At 36.3% G+C, this 13,900-nt stretch overlaps 1 protein-coding gene across 2 annotated transcripts in view; it reads right to left on the bottom strand.

Annotated features, from left to right (window-relative positions):
- P4HA1 (prolyl 4-hydroxylase subunit alpha 1) overlaps nt 1–13,900 on the bottom strand; it is a 96,381-nt gene that overhangs the window by 71,894 nt on the left and 10,587 nt on the right. For both annotated transcript variants that reach the window (XM_040242457.1, XM_040242459.1), the window contains exon 2: nt 766–873. In XM_040242457.1, coding sequence (XP_040098391.1) covers nt 766–841 — 76 coding nt within the window. In that variant the 5' untranslated portion in view covers nt 842–873. The remainder of the gene's footprint in view (nt 1–765; nt 874–13,900) is intronic.

The raw sequence follows: 13,900 nt of genomic DNA, 5'->3' as shown, positions 1-13,900 counted from the left end.
CTTCTCTGTCCCTGGGATTCTCCAGGTAAGAACACTGGAGTGGGTAGCCATTCCCTTCTCCAGGGGATCTTCCTGACTCAGGGATCAAACCCAGGTCTGCATTTCAGGCAGATTCTTTACTGTCTGAGCCACTGCTGCTGCTGCTGCTAAGTCGCTTCAGTCGTGTCTGACTCTTAGCGACCCCATGGACTACAGCCTACCAGGCTCCTCCATCCATGGGATTTTCTAGGCAAGGGTGTGGGTTGCCATTGCCTTCTCTGGTCTGAGCCACTAGGCAAGCCCCAATAGGATGAGAAAACTCATCATTTTACATTCCAAAATTAAGTGTCATAAATATATTTGCTTGTGTTTTATTTAGCTCCACAATCACATAAGGATAATTAAATTTTTAAAAAAATTTAATTATCACACAATCACATAAAACTGGTCAACAGGACGAAGGAAAACACCTCTTTTAAAACATATAAAGTATGCATATAAGAAAATATAAAAGACTAAGTATATATATTAAGTGATTTTCCAGGTAGACTCTACCAGAGAATTTTCTTTTGTATGCTTTACTAAGTTTTAGCAATCAGAAAAAATTAAATATTTAAATATGAAGGAAAAAATGACTTTAAAAGAAAGATTTTTAGAGGGGTAGGGACTGAAGTAATGTTTCAGTCCCTGAGAATAAAGTGTATTTGTTTTTACCGATTTAAAAATATGAAAAAAAGGAATATTTTAAATACAAAAAACAAACACAACAAAATAACTAAGACTTACCAATAGAAGTAAAAAAGCCTGGATGGGCCAAAGACTGGGGAAGTAGAATCCCTACAACTAAAATATACCAGATCATCTTCAAAGGTTTAATTTTACAGGCTCACACACCTACAAGAGAAACATGGCCATTATTTAAAAAAAGAAGGATAGGACAAGTTCCTAACCTATTTTTCCTATGAATAAAATGTAAGTCAGACTTTAAGATTGCCTATAGAACACTGTTAATTCTAGTAAACTGATTTAATAACCTAGTAAGAGCTACTCTCTTTTCATAGAGGAGTACTCACTTGATATTTCATGTTAAAAGAAAACTATACATGTTTGCTATCACCATGATAATGTATGCTTTAAAATGCTGTTTGTTTTCTCTTTAGTTACTTCTACAGTTAGATCAACCGGATAGTAGTACACTTTTTCATTACGTTTACTTTGCGATCTAGATCTAAGTCATGAATTTCCCATTAAAATATACCACTTTATTATAGTAACTCAATCTAAATACTACCAAAATACATTCTAAAATGTTAGAATGTATTTAAAGGGACAAAATGTTTCAGAGCTTTCTGATTAAAATCCCCTTAATTCCTAACTTGGTCCATCTTTTCCCTACAATGGCTTTAAATTTTTAAAAAAGTTCAATTAAAAGTTGTAGGTTTGAGGTGATGAATATGTTCCAAAATATACTGTGGGGATTGATGGCTGAAGAACTACTCAAAATCAACCAATCATGAACATTAAATAGGTGAACAGTGTGGTATTTAAGCTAGCAAGCTGTCTATTTAGGCTAGTAATCTCTCTCAAAGGACCCAATGTTGAGCTTTTTCTCTTATCTACTGTGTTCTATGTAAAAAATCCTTAGCCCAGTACATAGCTGTAGCATTCAGGAAAAAAGAAAAAAAAAAGAAAAAACTGGCAGCAAAGCCCTTCTGTCTCTTTCTTTTCTGGAATGGATTCTTCATGGCAGATGCAGATTTTCAACTAACCAGCAGATTTTACCCTGCTTTCCCAAAGGCCCTGTTTGCACTCTTGCTCCTTCTTTACCACATAAACATGGACTTCTAAGTTCTTCTTTATTACGTTACAGGAAAACAAGTTACTCCTGTAATACTGTTTACCCCAATAACAGACACCCATTGCTTATTCTCACTTGTCACCCTATTCCTTTGTGCAGGCACCTCCGATTCTCCCCAAGAGACTTCACCTAAAGCAACAGGTTCAAGTCCACATTAGAAAACTCCCTATCACACACACACATTTTCCACATTAGAAAACTCCCAATCTCTCTCTCTCACACACACACACCAACAAACATACACACACACCATTTTCCACCTAACTTGAATCAATAAAAATAGATCACTGCAGAAACTGACATGCTGGAAGTCCTCCTAAGTCTCCTCCTCCAGAACCACACAGTAGTGAAATACACTGTTCTCTTGGCTGCCTTACAGTAACTCTTTGGGAAGGCTTCTAGAATGTAGCAGATGCAGACACTTCCTGTCCTGGGCTCTTGCCAAAGCCGAAGGTTTTTTCAAAATCCTGGGCTGTCTGAACAGTCTAGAATTTTCTCACTGTTTAAACAGATTTCTGCCATAATTTCTTCATAAATGAATGTTATTTCCAGCAAATACAAATGCTTTTGCTGTACCAAGAGAAGGCTAACCAGAAATGTTGTCTAAACATTAACTCTGATGAGAAAGTTTAGATCTGTCAGATAAGAAGTTATCATTTTTTTCACTGCTAAAATGTATTTTGTCACTAAAGTGTCTCTGTCATCTTTCATTGTCCTTAAACCTTACAATGAATCACGAAACACTGGCCTACAGAAATTACCCCAAAAGCTTGAAAATTTCTTTATTCTAGATGAGATAGAGTCTTAATAACAAAAGACAAAACAACAAAAGTTACTGGACCTCTGAAAAAAGAATTTTTAAACTTAAAAATAAGACAATCTATCAAAAGCCAGATAGAATTAAAATACACAAAATAATTTAGGTTTATATATTGTTTTATAAAAACTAAACTATAAACTAGAAAACTAAAGAAAACAGAGCTCATTTAAGGAACTCCTGCCAATCAATAAAAAAAACCCAAGGCATCAACCGATAGGTGGGCTGAAAGTGAAAGTCACTCAGTCGCATCTAACTCTTTGTGACCCCATAGACTGTAGCCCACCAGGCTCCTCTGTCCATGGAATTCTCCAGGCCACAATACTGGAGTGGGTAAGCTGTTCCCTTACCGAGAGGATCTTCCCAACCCAGAGATTAAACTCAGGTCTCCTGCATTGCAGGCAGATTCTTTACCATCTGGGCCACCAGGGAAGCCCAATAAGTGGGTTAAGAACACAGAAAGCCACAAAAGAGAAACTATAGTTAACGAAATCCATCAAAACAAAAACTCACTCATCAGTAATCAAGGACACAAGAAGTTGAAATAAAATAGCCAGTTTTTACCTATCAAACGAACAATTAAACAAATTTAACAACTAAATTTAAAATACCTAATGATAGTGCTATATGTCAAGAAACTTAAAATAAACATATTCCTTACTCATAAATTCAGATGAAAAACAAGATTTAAAAATTAACATCAATCCTACAACATTCATTGCTGGTGGGATTGCAAAATGGTACAGTCACTTTGGAAGACAGTTTGACAATTTCTTAAAAAATTAAATACACTCTTACCATATGATCCAGCAATCATGTTTAGTATTTACTCAAAGGAGTTGAAAATTTATGTCCACAAAAGCCTGCACATGGATATTTATAGCAAGTTTATTTATAATGGGCAAAACTTGGAAGCAACCAAGATGTCCTTTAGTAGCTGAACAGAAAACTGTGATACATCTAGGCAATGGACTATTATTCAATGCTAAAAAAGAAATGAGCTATCAAGCCATTAAAAAACATGGAGGAATTAAAAATATTACTAAGTGAAAGAAGTCAATCTAAAAAGGCTATATACTGTATAATTCCAACTATATAATATTCTGGAAGAGGTAAAACTATGAAGAGAATAAAAAGATTAGTAGTTGGTAGAAGAAGAGGGGGGATGAACAAACGGAGCACAGAGGATTTTTAGGGCAGTGAAAATACTGTGTAATATCATAATGATGAATACATATCATTATACATTTGTTCAATTTCACAGAATTTACAACACTAAGAGTGAAGGGGTAGCGTTAAACTGTGGCCTTTGGGCAATTATGATGTGTCAATGTAGATTCATTAATTTTAAAAAAATATGCCATTCTGGTGGGGGGCTACACATATTGGGAGCCAGGGAGTACATGGAACATTTCCATACCATCCTCTTAATTTTGTTATGAAGCTAAAACTGTTCTAAAAAATTAAGTCTTAAAAAAAATAAACAGTATACAACTCTGGTGGAATCTATACTGAAGAAGAAGATCAAGTTTCTACTATACTCTGATAGAAAGTTATAAATAAATACTAATCAAAACAAAGAAAAAACAACATTATGATACGATCATAATTTTTCAAGAAAAAACGCAGAGGAAATTCACCAAAATGTAGTTGTCTCTGGAGAGCAGAACATTACGTGATTTTTTTTTCTTCCTATTTTTCAGTATTTTCCAGATGTCAAGGGTTTGGGCATCCCTGGTGGTTCATTGGTAAAGAACCCACCTGCCAGTACAGGAGACACAAGTTTGATCAGGAAGATTCCTGGAGAAGGAAATGGCAACCCACTCCAGTATTTTTGCCTGGGAAATCCCACAGACAGAGGAGCCTGGTGGTCCACTGTCCATGAGCTAGCATAAGAGTAGGACACGACTTAGCAACTAAACAACACAGGGTATATTTACTTTTATACTCTCATGTAATAGGTTTTTATGATTTAATTGTTTTATTGAATATAGTTGTTTTACAATGTGCAAGTCTCTGCTGCACAGCAAAGTGACTCAGGTATATACATACATTCTTTTTTTTTAAAATATTCTTTTCCATCATGGTTTATCACAGGATATTGAATATAGTTCCCTGTATATATAGTAGCCTGCTCCAGAGTAGGACCATGTTGTTTATGCATCCCATATATAACGGTTTACATCTGTGGATCCCAAACTCCCCGTTTTTCTCTCCCTCCACACCCTTCCCCCTCGGCAGCCACAAGTTTGTTCCGTGAGTCTTTTTCTGTGTTGTAGACAGGTTTACTAGTGCCATATTTTAAGATTCCACATATAAGTGATATCATAGGATATTTGTCTTTCTCTTTCTGAGTTACTTCACAGTATGATAATCTCTAGTTGCATCCATGTTGCTACAAATGGCATTCCATTTTTTTTCATGACTAAGTGGTATGCTATTTTATATAGGTACCACATCACCTTGATCCATTCGTCAACGAACATTTAGGATGTTTCTCTGTTTTGGCTATTGTGAGTGATGCTGCTATGAACACAGGGGTGCATGTATCTTTTGGAACTATAGTTTTGTCTGGGTATATGCCCAGGAGTGGGATTGCTGGATCATATGGCAGTTCTATTTTTAGTTTTCTGAGGAACTGCCACACTGTATTTCACAGTGGCTATACCAACCAGCATTCCTGCCACCAGTGTAGAAGGGTTCGCTTTTCCATACACTCTCTGCAGCATTTTCCATGTGTAGACTTTTTAATGATGGCCATTCAGTGTGAGATGGTAGCTCTCTGTGGTAAAGATGATGTGGTACCTATAGAAAACAGCATACCACTCAGTCATGAAAAAGAATGGAATGCCATTCCACTGGAATGGAATGTTTTGATTTGCATTTCTCTAATTATATTTGCTTTTATAATGACGAAAATTAACTCTATACAAAATAAAAAACCTAAAACATCAACTTCCATATTGTGGCACCGTAAGCCTTTAATGAAATGGTTAACCACACTCTAACACAGAAAAGTAGCTAACATGTTGACGTATGTCCCATTTTCTAACTCTATAATCCTCTAGATTTCTTGCTGTGCTTCAAAGACTGTTAAGCTTATTTGAAAGCAACCCAAAGTGTGCCACTCCTGACAATGTAGTGGCACACTGTTCTATTCTCCTTTCTCCCAGAAATAGACATATGACCCAGGCTAAGCCAGTCATTGACCCTCATTCCTATGAATTTAACTGTTGAAGAGTGGGCTTGTGAAATGATAAAAAGCAGCTCTTTCTGGAATTGCTACACTCAGAGGACGTGAATTTGGAGCTGCCTGTTACCATCTGTGCCACCTGACAAGCATACATAGGAACCTAATCTACAAAAATGACAAAGTTATGCAGAAACAAGCAGTTTTACAAGCTCCATGGCCCTGATTCTTATAGTCTCTGCTCTGAACCTGTGAACTTCCCCAATAATCTTCCAACTCAGCTGAGGGAGCCTGTAAATTCCCTTTTTCTTAAACTAATTTAAGTTGGATTTCTGTCACTTGCAATAGAAAATTCAGACCCTCTCACAGCATTACTCCAAATTACCATCCCAACCTAAACTAGTTAATAGAAATGAAGATAGAGTATAGAGCAGTGGTTCTAAACTGTAGCTGAATCAGCTCACCCAAAGGTCAAAGTACCTAGATCACATATGCAAGTTCTCAGGTGATGCTGCTGCTGCTCTGGTGATCACACTTTGAGAACCACAGGATATGACTACCTCTTGAAATCATACACAAGGTGCTCTCTGCCTTTAAAATATATTTTACCTCTATTTTTTAGAACATGTCACAGAATTTCTAATTACTCTAGGGAATGGTTTCTCTGATCTGTATGAATACTATGCCTCATGCACATTCTTTAGAAACCTTAAGTGGCATGTTTATAGACAAGCATATCCTTATCAATCACAGGTTTTTAAAACATAATGGTTTCTTTACTTACGATGTCTCACTTCCATTTATTACCACCTTTGTTCAGTTAGCAGCATGCAAAGCAATCATTATGTACAACTAAGAGTAAAGCATCCCAAAAGACATTACGGTTTTATCAAAAACAGTAAGATAAATGCCTTCTGTTCTAAATCCTCAAACAAGCTTGAAATAGAATTCAAATGGGTTAAAGAGGATGCAATCTTCTTCAAAAGAAGGTAAATCTCAGATCCGAGAGAAGACACAGTGAAAGAAAGACGGAAAAGAAGAGAAGGGAGAAAGGAGGAAAAGAAAGACAAGGAAGAGGCAGATACAAAGACAAATTTATACAGGAATAAAATTTATTACTAAAACAGTATGGGTAAGTTACTCATAATATTTTGGTTCTTATTTGGATGGCAGTTTCATGAGTGTCTATTAATCTATAAATAATCTATATATATATATTACATATAATGTTTGAAATGCATGAATATTCTTAAATTTAAAAAATTTTTCAATTTTAAATATTTTAAAAACTATAAAGAAACAAAAACCTGGGAAACATATTCTCTGGTAGACCTGGACAAAAATAAAATGCAAAGTGTACTGTTTATCTAAAACTTTCCTACTGTCCTTCTTCTAGGAAAGTCCAGTCCCACATACTCACAGATAAACCAAACCTGGGAACAGATTTTAAAACAGTTCTACTACATTGTAAATATGACTCTGAGTTATCAGGATTCACTGAATTGTATATGTTTGTTATTCAGTGGATTACTAGAACAGGGCATCTGGCAAATAATTCTATTAGCCTTTTCATCTAACATTTTTCTTCCAAGAAAAAAAATGCAACATTAACAAGTCTGTCTTTCCCAAACAAATCACTCAAAAATTAGGCAAACTAAAGAATGCTTGATATTCTAATCTTTCTCTGACATGAAAAACTTTTTACAGGGCTCCTTCTAACAGTCTCTCCACATCTTCCACAACTTGTTCCAAACCCTCTTTTAGAGGGTTCCAACTTTAAGATTATTTTTCCTCATACAAATTCCATACTCAACTGTTGGTTTTCCTGACATCTGTGTTAGACTTTAATCTTTCTGACAGGTTTTATGGTCAGCACAAAATATCAACACACATTCAAGCTGCTAATTCAGGCCACTGCAACGTGGTATATACATCTAGACAGAATGTCTCTTTCATATAAGCAGGATGGATTTTCCAAGACAACTAAGAGTGATTGCTAATAGAACCAGTTATATTTCTGTTCTGCCCTGTAATCGCTCTGCCAGTTGCCATTTGCTTTAACTTAACTCTAAGAATCCCAGTCATACTTCTGCTCCCAAAGAGAGTGAGCTGCATCTCTGGTACATACATAAAATCTGGGATGAGCGCTTCAATGGTATGACCAACTTTTCAATGAAAAACCCAGAAGTCATTCTAGCCTCTTTGCCACAATTTTCTAGATTTGAGCAGTGAACCCCAGTCTTTGGCATCATTCCAATGGAATAGCAGTTTAGGATATGACTGGAGAGAACCTCTAAACCAAGATACTGCCCTTAACTGAAAGTGCTATGTAGGCTGTCTTTCAAAGGTTCTTCCAAAGCTCAGTCGTCCCTGTCAGAAGTAATCTGAAGGTAAGATCATTTCAAAAACACACACTTGTTTTTCCCTACATGGCACCTCAATCTTCCCTACTCTTTCTTCTGGAAATTGCCCCCTTTAGAAGGGGACAATTTTTAACTGCCCCAGTTCACCTTTAATTCATTCCCATAATTTTACCAGTCATGTTACTTCTCCCTGACCAAGTGGCCATTCAAAGTTTTTTGTCAGAAAATTTGAAAATGAAACTGAGAAAAGAGGTGGCAGGCACTCTTTGAATGTCTGAACTATTTTATAAATAAAGCTTGGGAAAAGTTAGGAACCAAGTGAATGAAGCTTATCTAGAAAGATTTAAAAATGAGGCACACACACAGAGAGGAAGACAGACAAGAGACAGAAGAAAACATGCTGATGTTCCTATTATTCTGGAAATTTAATCATACTCCTGACCTCTGTTGCTAAGACAACTTCCTATCGCCACAATTCTTAAATTCCATTATGGACTAGTATGAGTTAAGATTTCTGTTTAACCCAGAGTCCTAATTAATATACTTTTTCTCCTCTCTAAAGAAGAAGATGTCCACCAATATATTGTGAGAAAGCCCTTAAACAAAGAAGGTAAGAAACCCACTACCAAAGCACCCAAGATTCAGCGTCATGTTACTCCACGTATTCTGCAACACAAATGCTGGCCTATTGCTCTGAAGAAACAGTGTACTAAGAAAAATAAGGAAGAGGCTGCAGAATATGCTAAACTTTTGGCCAAGAGAATGCAGGAAGCCAAAGAAAAATGGCAATAACAGATTACCAAGAGATGGAGGCTGTCCTGAGAACTTCTGAGTCCAGTCAGAAATGAGGTGTTTCAAGAGTGACAAATAAGATCTAACATCAGATCTAAAAAACTAAATTTAAAAATATATATATATATACATACACACACATACACACTTTCACTCATCAACCCTACTTCTTTAAGGCAAACTAAAAAAGGTAAATAATTCTCATGTATTTACTACTCTCTATTCCCTAGCACCAAAGAGCAATATTTTTCAATGATCTTTTAAATGTTTTTCTTAACTTTAGAAATTCAATGAATATATGTGAGATACAAAGTTTAAGAATAAATATGATTTTAATCCATTTAAAAAATATTTAAACTGGATTCAAAATCGAAGTTAAGCTCAATATTTAAAGTTTCTATTTCTAAGAAAGTCAAGTTCCCCTAAACTAGAAACATTTTAATAATAATTGTAGGCTGAGGGAAAAGTTTGAGAAAGAAAAAAATCTTATTTATAATTAAAATGGTACCCTTCTTCAATGATTTTTAAACTGTGTTTTTTAAATTGTATAATATACCTCTCAATTATTTCAAACACTTTAGTTAGCAATGCATACATTGCCCAATATAGGATAAAGTATCACGATTCTTTTTCTCAGAACAGGAAAAAAAACAAAAATTACCATACGTGAGACTAGGAGTCCTGCAATTTAGTAAAATTTCATTAGCAATGTTGACTTTTATTTGGCGGTCCCTTTAAAGGGAAGCAGAATAAGCAAAAAGGTATGATATCTACTATGCAGCCAAACTTGACCACCAGCTAATAATAAAAAATCAGCAGTACTTCAGATGAAAGTGCCTTGAACAATGCCTGACACCTAGAAGACTCTTAAGAAATGTTACTTTTGGATGTGGGGCAAGAGCACAAGAATAAATGGATTTGTTGCCAAGAGTGTCTCAAAGGACGTGGAAAAAGAGGTGACTTGGAGAACTGTGGGAAACCCAGGCAACCTCAACCCTGGGCTAAGGCAGTGAGAAGGACCAAGAAGCCCAATCGACTAGCAAACGGACGCACAGGGTTTATAATGTAGGAATCTGAGTGGGAGAAAAAAGTGGACAGAGACAGTGGAAGGAAAGAAGTAAAAGAAGTAAACATTAAATTATACATGCTGTCCTTGTGGCTTGTAAAAATGCTGGTATTTCCAAAAATTAACATAGTATATATATTTCTCATCTGACGAATTTGCAGTATCTTCTCTTTATTAATGAAACTATGTGTTTCATGAGTGTCAATAAATATTGATTAGGATATTAAAAACAGCAATAATATAAAACAGCAATTCTTTAAACTTTCTTTAAACTTTAAACTTTAAGTTTGTTTTCTAGTTTAAAGAGTGTTAAATATAAACATGAGAAAGTTTAAAGCCTAATTTCTAAGTTTAAAGAATATACTTGGATATACATGTAAAAAGCTTAAAATTTTATACAGTAATTTAAAAAATTCAAAAAATGTTAACTCTCTGAGAGGGAATCACAATTTAATTCTCTCTACACAATTTCTGCATTTTAATAAACACTTTTAAGAGAAAATTTGTATTTCTATAAATAAACAAATATGCAAGCTAACAAATGAAGTCAAAGTAGCACTGAAGTGAAAAGATCAAGTCAAATCATTGGGTCAGTAAAATTCAAATGAGCAACTCCATACTTCTACTTAGGGCATAATACCACCATCAATCCCTTCTGCTCAAAAACAAATTGTATGTATATTTGATTTACAGAAAAAATCCTGATAAGGCAACTGCAGTGTCTTTGCCACCCTTAGGATACAAGTGGAAAATAAAATCTTGTACAATACACATTTTAGATTTATTCAACTTAAACAAGGAATATGTGGGCTTCCCAGGTAGCTCAGTGGTAAAGAATCCACCTGCCAATGCTGGAGACTGGGTTTGATCCCAGAGTCAGAAAGATCCGCTGGAGGAGGAAATGGCAATCCACTCTAGTATTCTTGCCTAGGAAATCCCATGGACAGGGGAGACTGGTGGGCTATACTCCATGGGGTTGCAAAAGAGTCAGACATGACATAGCCAGTAAAACAACAACAAGCAACATGTGGTAAAGCAAACTATTCCAAAAGAAGTACTTTCAATGAAACTTCCTTAAAGATTGATTTTTTAAATTATTTTAATTGGAGGATAATTACTTTAAAATATTCTGATTTTTGCCATACATTGACATGAATCAGTCATGGGGACACGTGTCCCCCCATCCTGAACCCCCCCCCAAATCCCTCCCACCCTATCCCTCTGGGTTGTCGTGATTTTTTTTTTAAAGCAAGCTACTACTACTTAAAAATTATCATTTACAAAAAAGCAGCATTCCCTTTAGAAAAAGACCTTTCCATAGAAACAAGAACCAACCACCGGAAGCAACAGCAACCAATATGTTAATTACCTGGGAATAAACTTAAGAAAACTTTATACTGACCCTAAAATTAACTCAAAATGTATCCAAGATTATCTTGAAATCTAAAACTACAAACCTCTTGGGGAAAAAAACAGGGGTAAGTGCTTGATTAAGCACTTAAACATTAATATCTAGAAAATAATTTCTTAGATTTGACACATAAAAAGCACAAGAAGCCAAGGAAAAAATTAAATTGGACTTCATCAAAATTTAAAACTTTCATCTTTCAGGAAACTGAAAAGACAACCAAAAGAATGGTAAAAAAAAAAAAATTAAAAATCATATCTCTAACAAAAGTTTAGTTTGGTTGGTTGGTTTAGTCGCTAAGTCGTGTCCGACTCATTGCGACCCCATGGACTATAGCCTGCCAGGATCCTCTGTCCATGGGATTCTCCAGGCAAGAATACTGGAGTGGATTGCCATTTCCTTCTTCAGGGAATCTTCCCAACCCAGGAATTGAACCCAGGTCTCCTGAATTACAGGCAGATTCTTTACCAATTGAGCTATGAGGGAAGCACAGTATTCTTAGAACTGAACAATAGAAAAATAATCCACTTTGTAAATGAGAAAAGGATATGAAGAGACATTTCTCCAAAGAAGCTACAAATGGCCAATAAGTACATGAAAAAACTCAACATCACTAGTGATTCAGTTGCTTAGTCATGTCTGACTCTTTGCGACCCTATGGACTGCAGCACGCCAGGCCTCCCTGTTCATCACCAACTCCCGGAGTTTACTCAAACTCACATCCATTGAGTCGGTGATGCCATCCAAACATCTCATCCTCTGTTGTCCCCTTCTCCTCCTGCCTTCAATCTTTCCCAGCATCAGGGTCTTTTCAGATGACTCAGTTCTTCGCATCAGGTGGCCAAAGTATTGGAGTTTCAGCTTCAGCATCAGTCCTTCTAATGAATACTCAGGACTGATCTCCTTTAGGATGGACTGGTTGGATCTCCTTGCAGTCCAAGGGACTCTCAAGAGTCTTCTCCAATACCACAGTTCAAAAGCATCAATTCTTCTGTGCTCAGCTTTCTTTACAGTCCAACTCTCACATCCATACATAACTACTGGAAAAACCATAGCCTTGACTAGACGGACCTTTGTTGGCAAAGTAATGTCTCTGCTTTTTAATGTGCTGTCTAGGTTGGTCATAACTTTTCTTCCAAAGAGTAAGTGTCTTTTAATTTCATGGCTGCAGTCACCATCTGCAGTGATTTTGGAGCCCCCAAAAATCAAGTCTGTCACTGTTTCCCCATCTATTTGTCATGAAGTGATGGAACCAGATGCCATGATCTTAGTTTTCTGAATGCTGAGCTTTAAGCCAATTTTTTCACTCTCCTCTTTCATTTTCATCAAGAGGCTCTTTAGTTCCTCTTCACTTTCTGCCATAAGGGTGGTGTCATCTGCATAGCTGAGGTTATTGATATTTCTCCCAGGAATCTTGATTCCAGCTTGTGCTTCATCCAGCCCAGTGTTGCTCATGATGTACTCTACATATAAGTTAAATAAGCAGGGTGACAATATACAGCCATTACATACTCCTTTCCCAATTTGGAACCAGTCTGTCGTTCAATGTCCAGTTCTAATTGTTGCTTCCTGATCTGCATACAGATTTCTCAGGAGGCAGGTCAGGTGGTCTGGTATTCCCATCTCTTCCAGAATTTTCCACAGTTTGTTGTGATCCACACAGTCAAAGGCACAGTCAATAAAGCAGAAGTAGATATTTTTCTGGATCTTTCTTGCCTTTTTGATGATCCAACAGATGTTGGCAATTTGATATCTGGTTCCTCTGCCTTTTCTAAAACCAGCTTGAACATCTGGAAGTTCACAGTTCACGTATTGCTGAAGCCTGGCTTGGAGAATTTTGAGCATTACTTTGCTAGCATGTGAGATGAGTGCAATTATGCCATAGTTTGAGCATTCTTTGATATTGCCTTTCTTTGGGATTGGAATGAAAACTGACCTTTTCCAGTCATGTGGCCACTGCTGAGTTTTCCAAATTTGCTGGCATATTGAGGGCAGCACTTTCAGCATCATCTTTTAGGACTGGAAATAGCCCAACTGGAATTCCATCACCTCCACTAGCTTTGTTCATAGTGATGCTTCCTAAGGCCCACTTGACTTTGCATTCCAGGATTTCTATCTCTAGGTGAGTGATCACATCATCGCGATTGTATGAGTCGTGAAGATCTTTTTTGTACAGTTCTTCTGTGTATTCTTGCCACCTCTTCTTAATATCTCTGCTTCTGTTAGGTCCATACCATTTCTGTCCTTTATTGAGCCCATCTTTGCATGAAATGTTCCCTTGGTATCTCTAATTTTCTTGAAGAGATCTCTAGTCTTTCCCATTCTATTGTTTTCCTCTATTTCTTTGCACTGATCATTGAGGAAGGCTTTCTTATCTCTCCTTGCTATTTTTTGGAACTCTGCATTCAAATAGGTATATCTTTCCTT

This window comes from Oryx dammah, unplaced genomic scaffold, assembly GCF_014754425.2.
Source record: "Oryx dammah isolate SB20612 unplaced genomic scaffold, SCBI_Odam_1.1 HiC_scaffold_6, whole genome shotgun sequence".
Classification (NCBI taxonomy): Eukaryota; Metazoa; Chordata; class Mammalia; order Artiodactyla; family Bovidae; genus Oryx; species Oryx dammah.
This window is presented reverse-complemented; position numbering and strand designations above follow the sequence as displayed.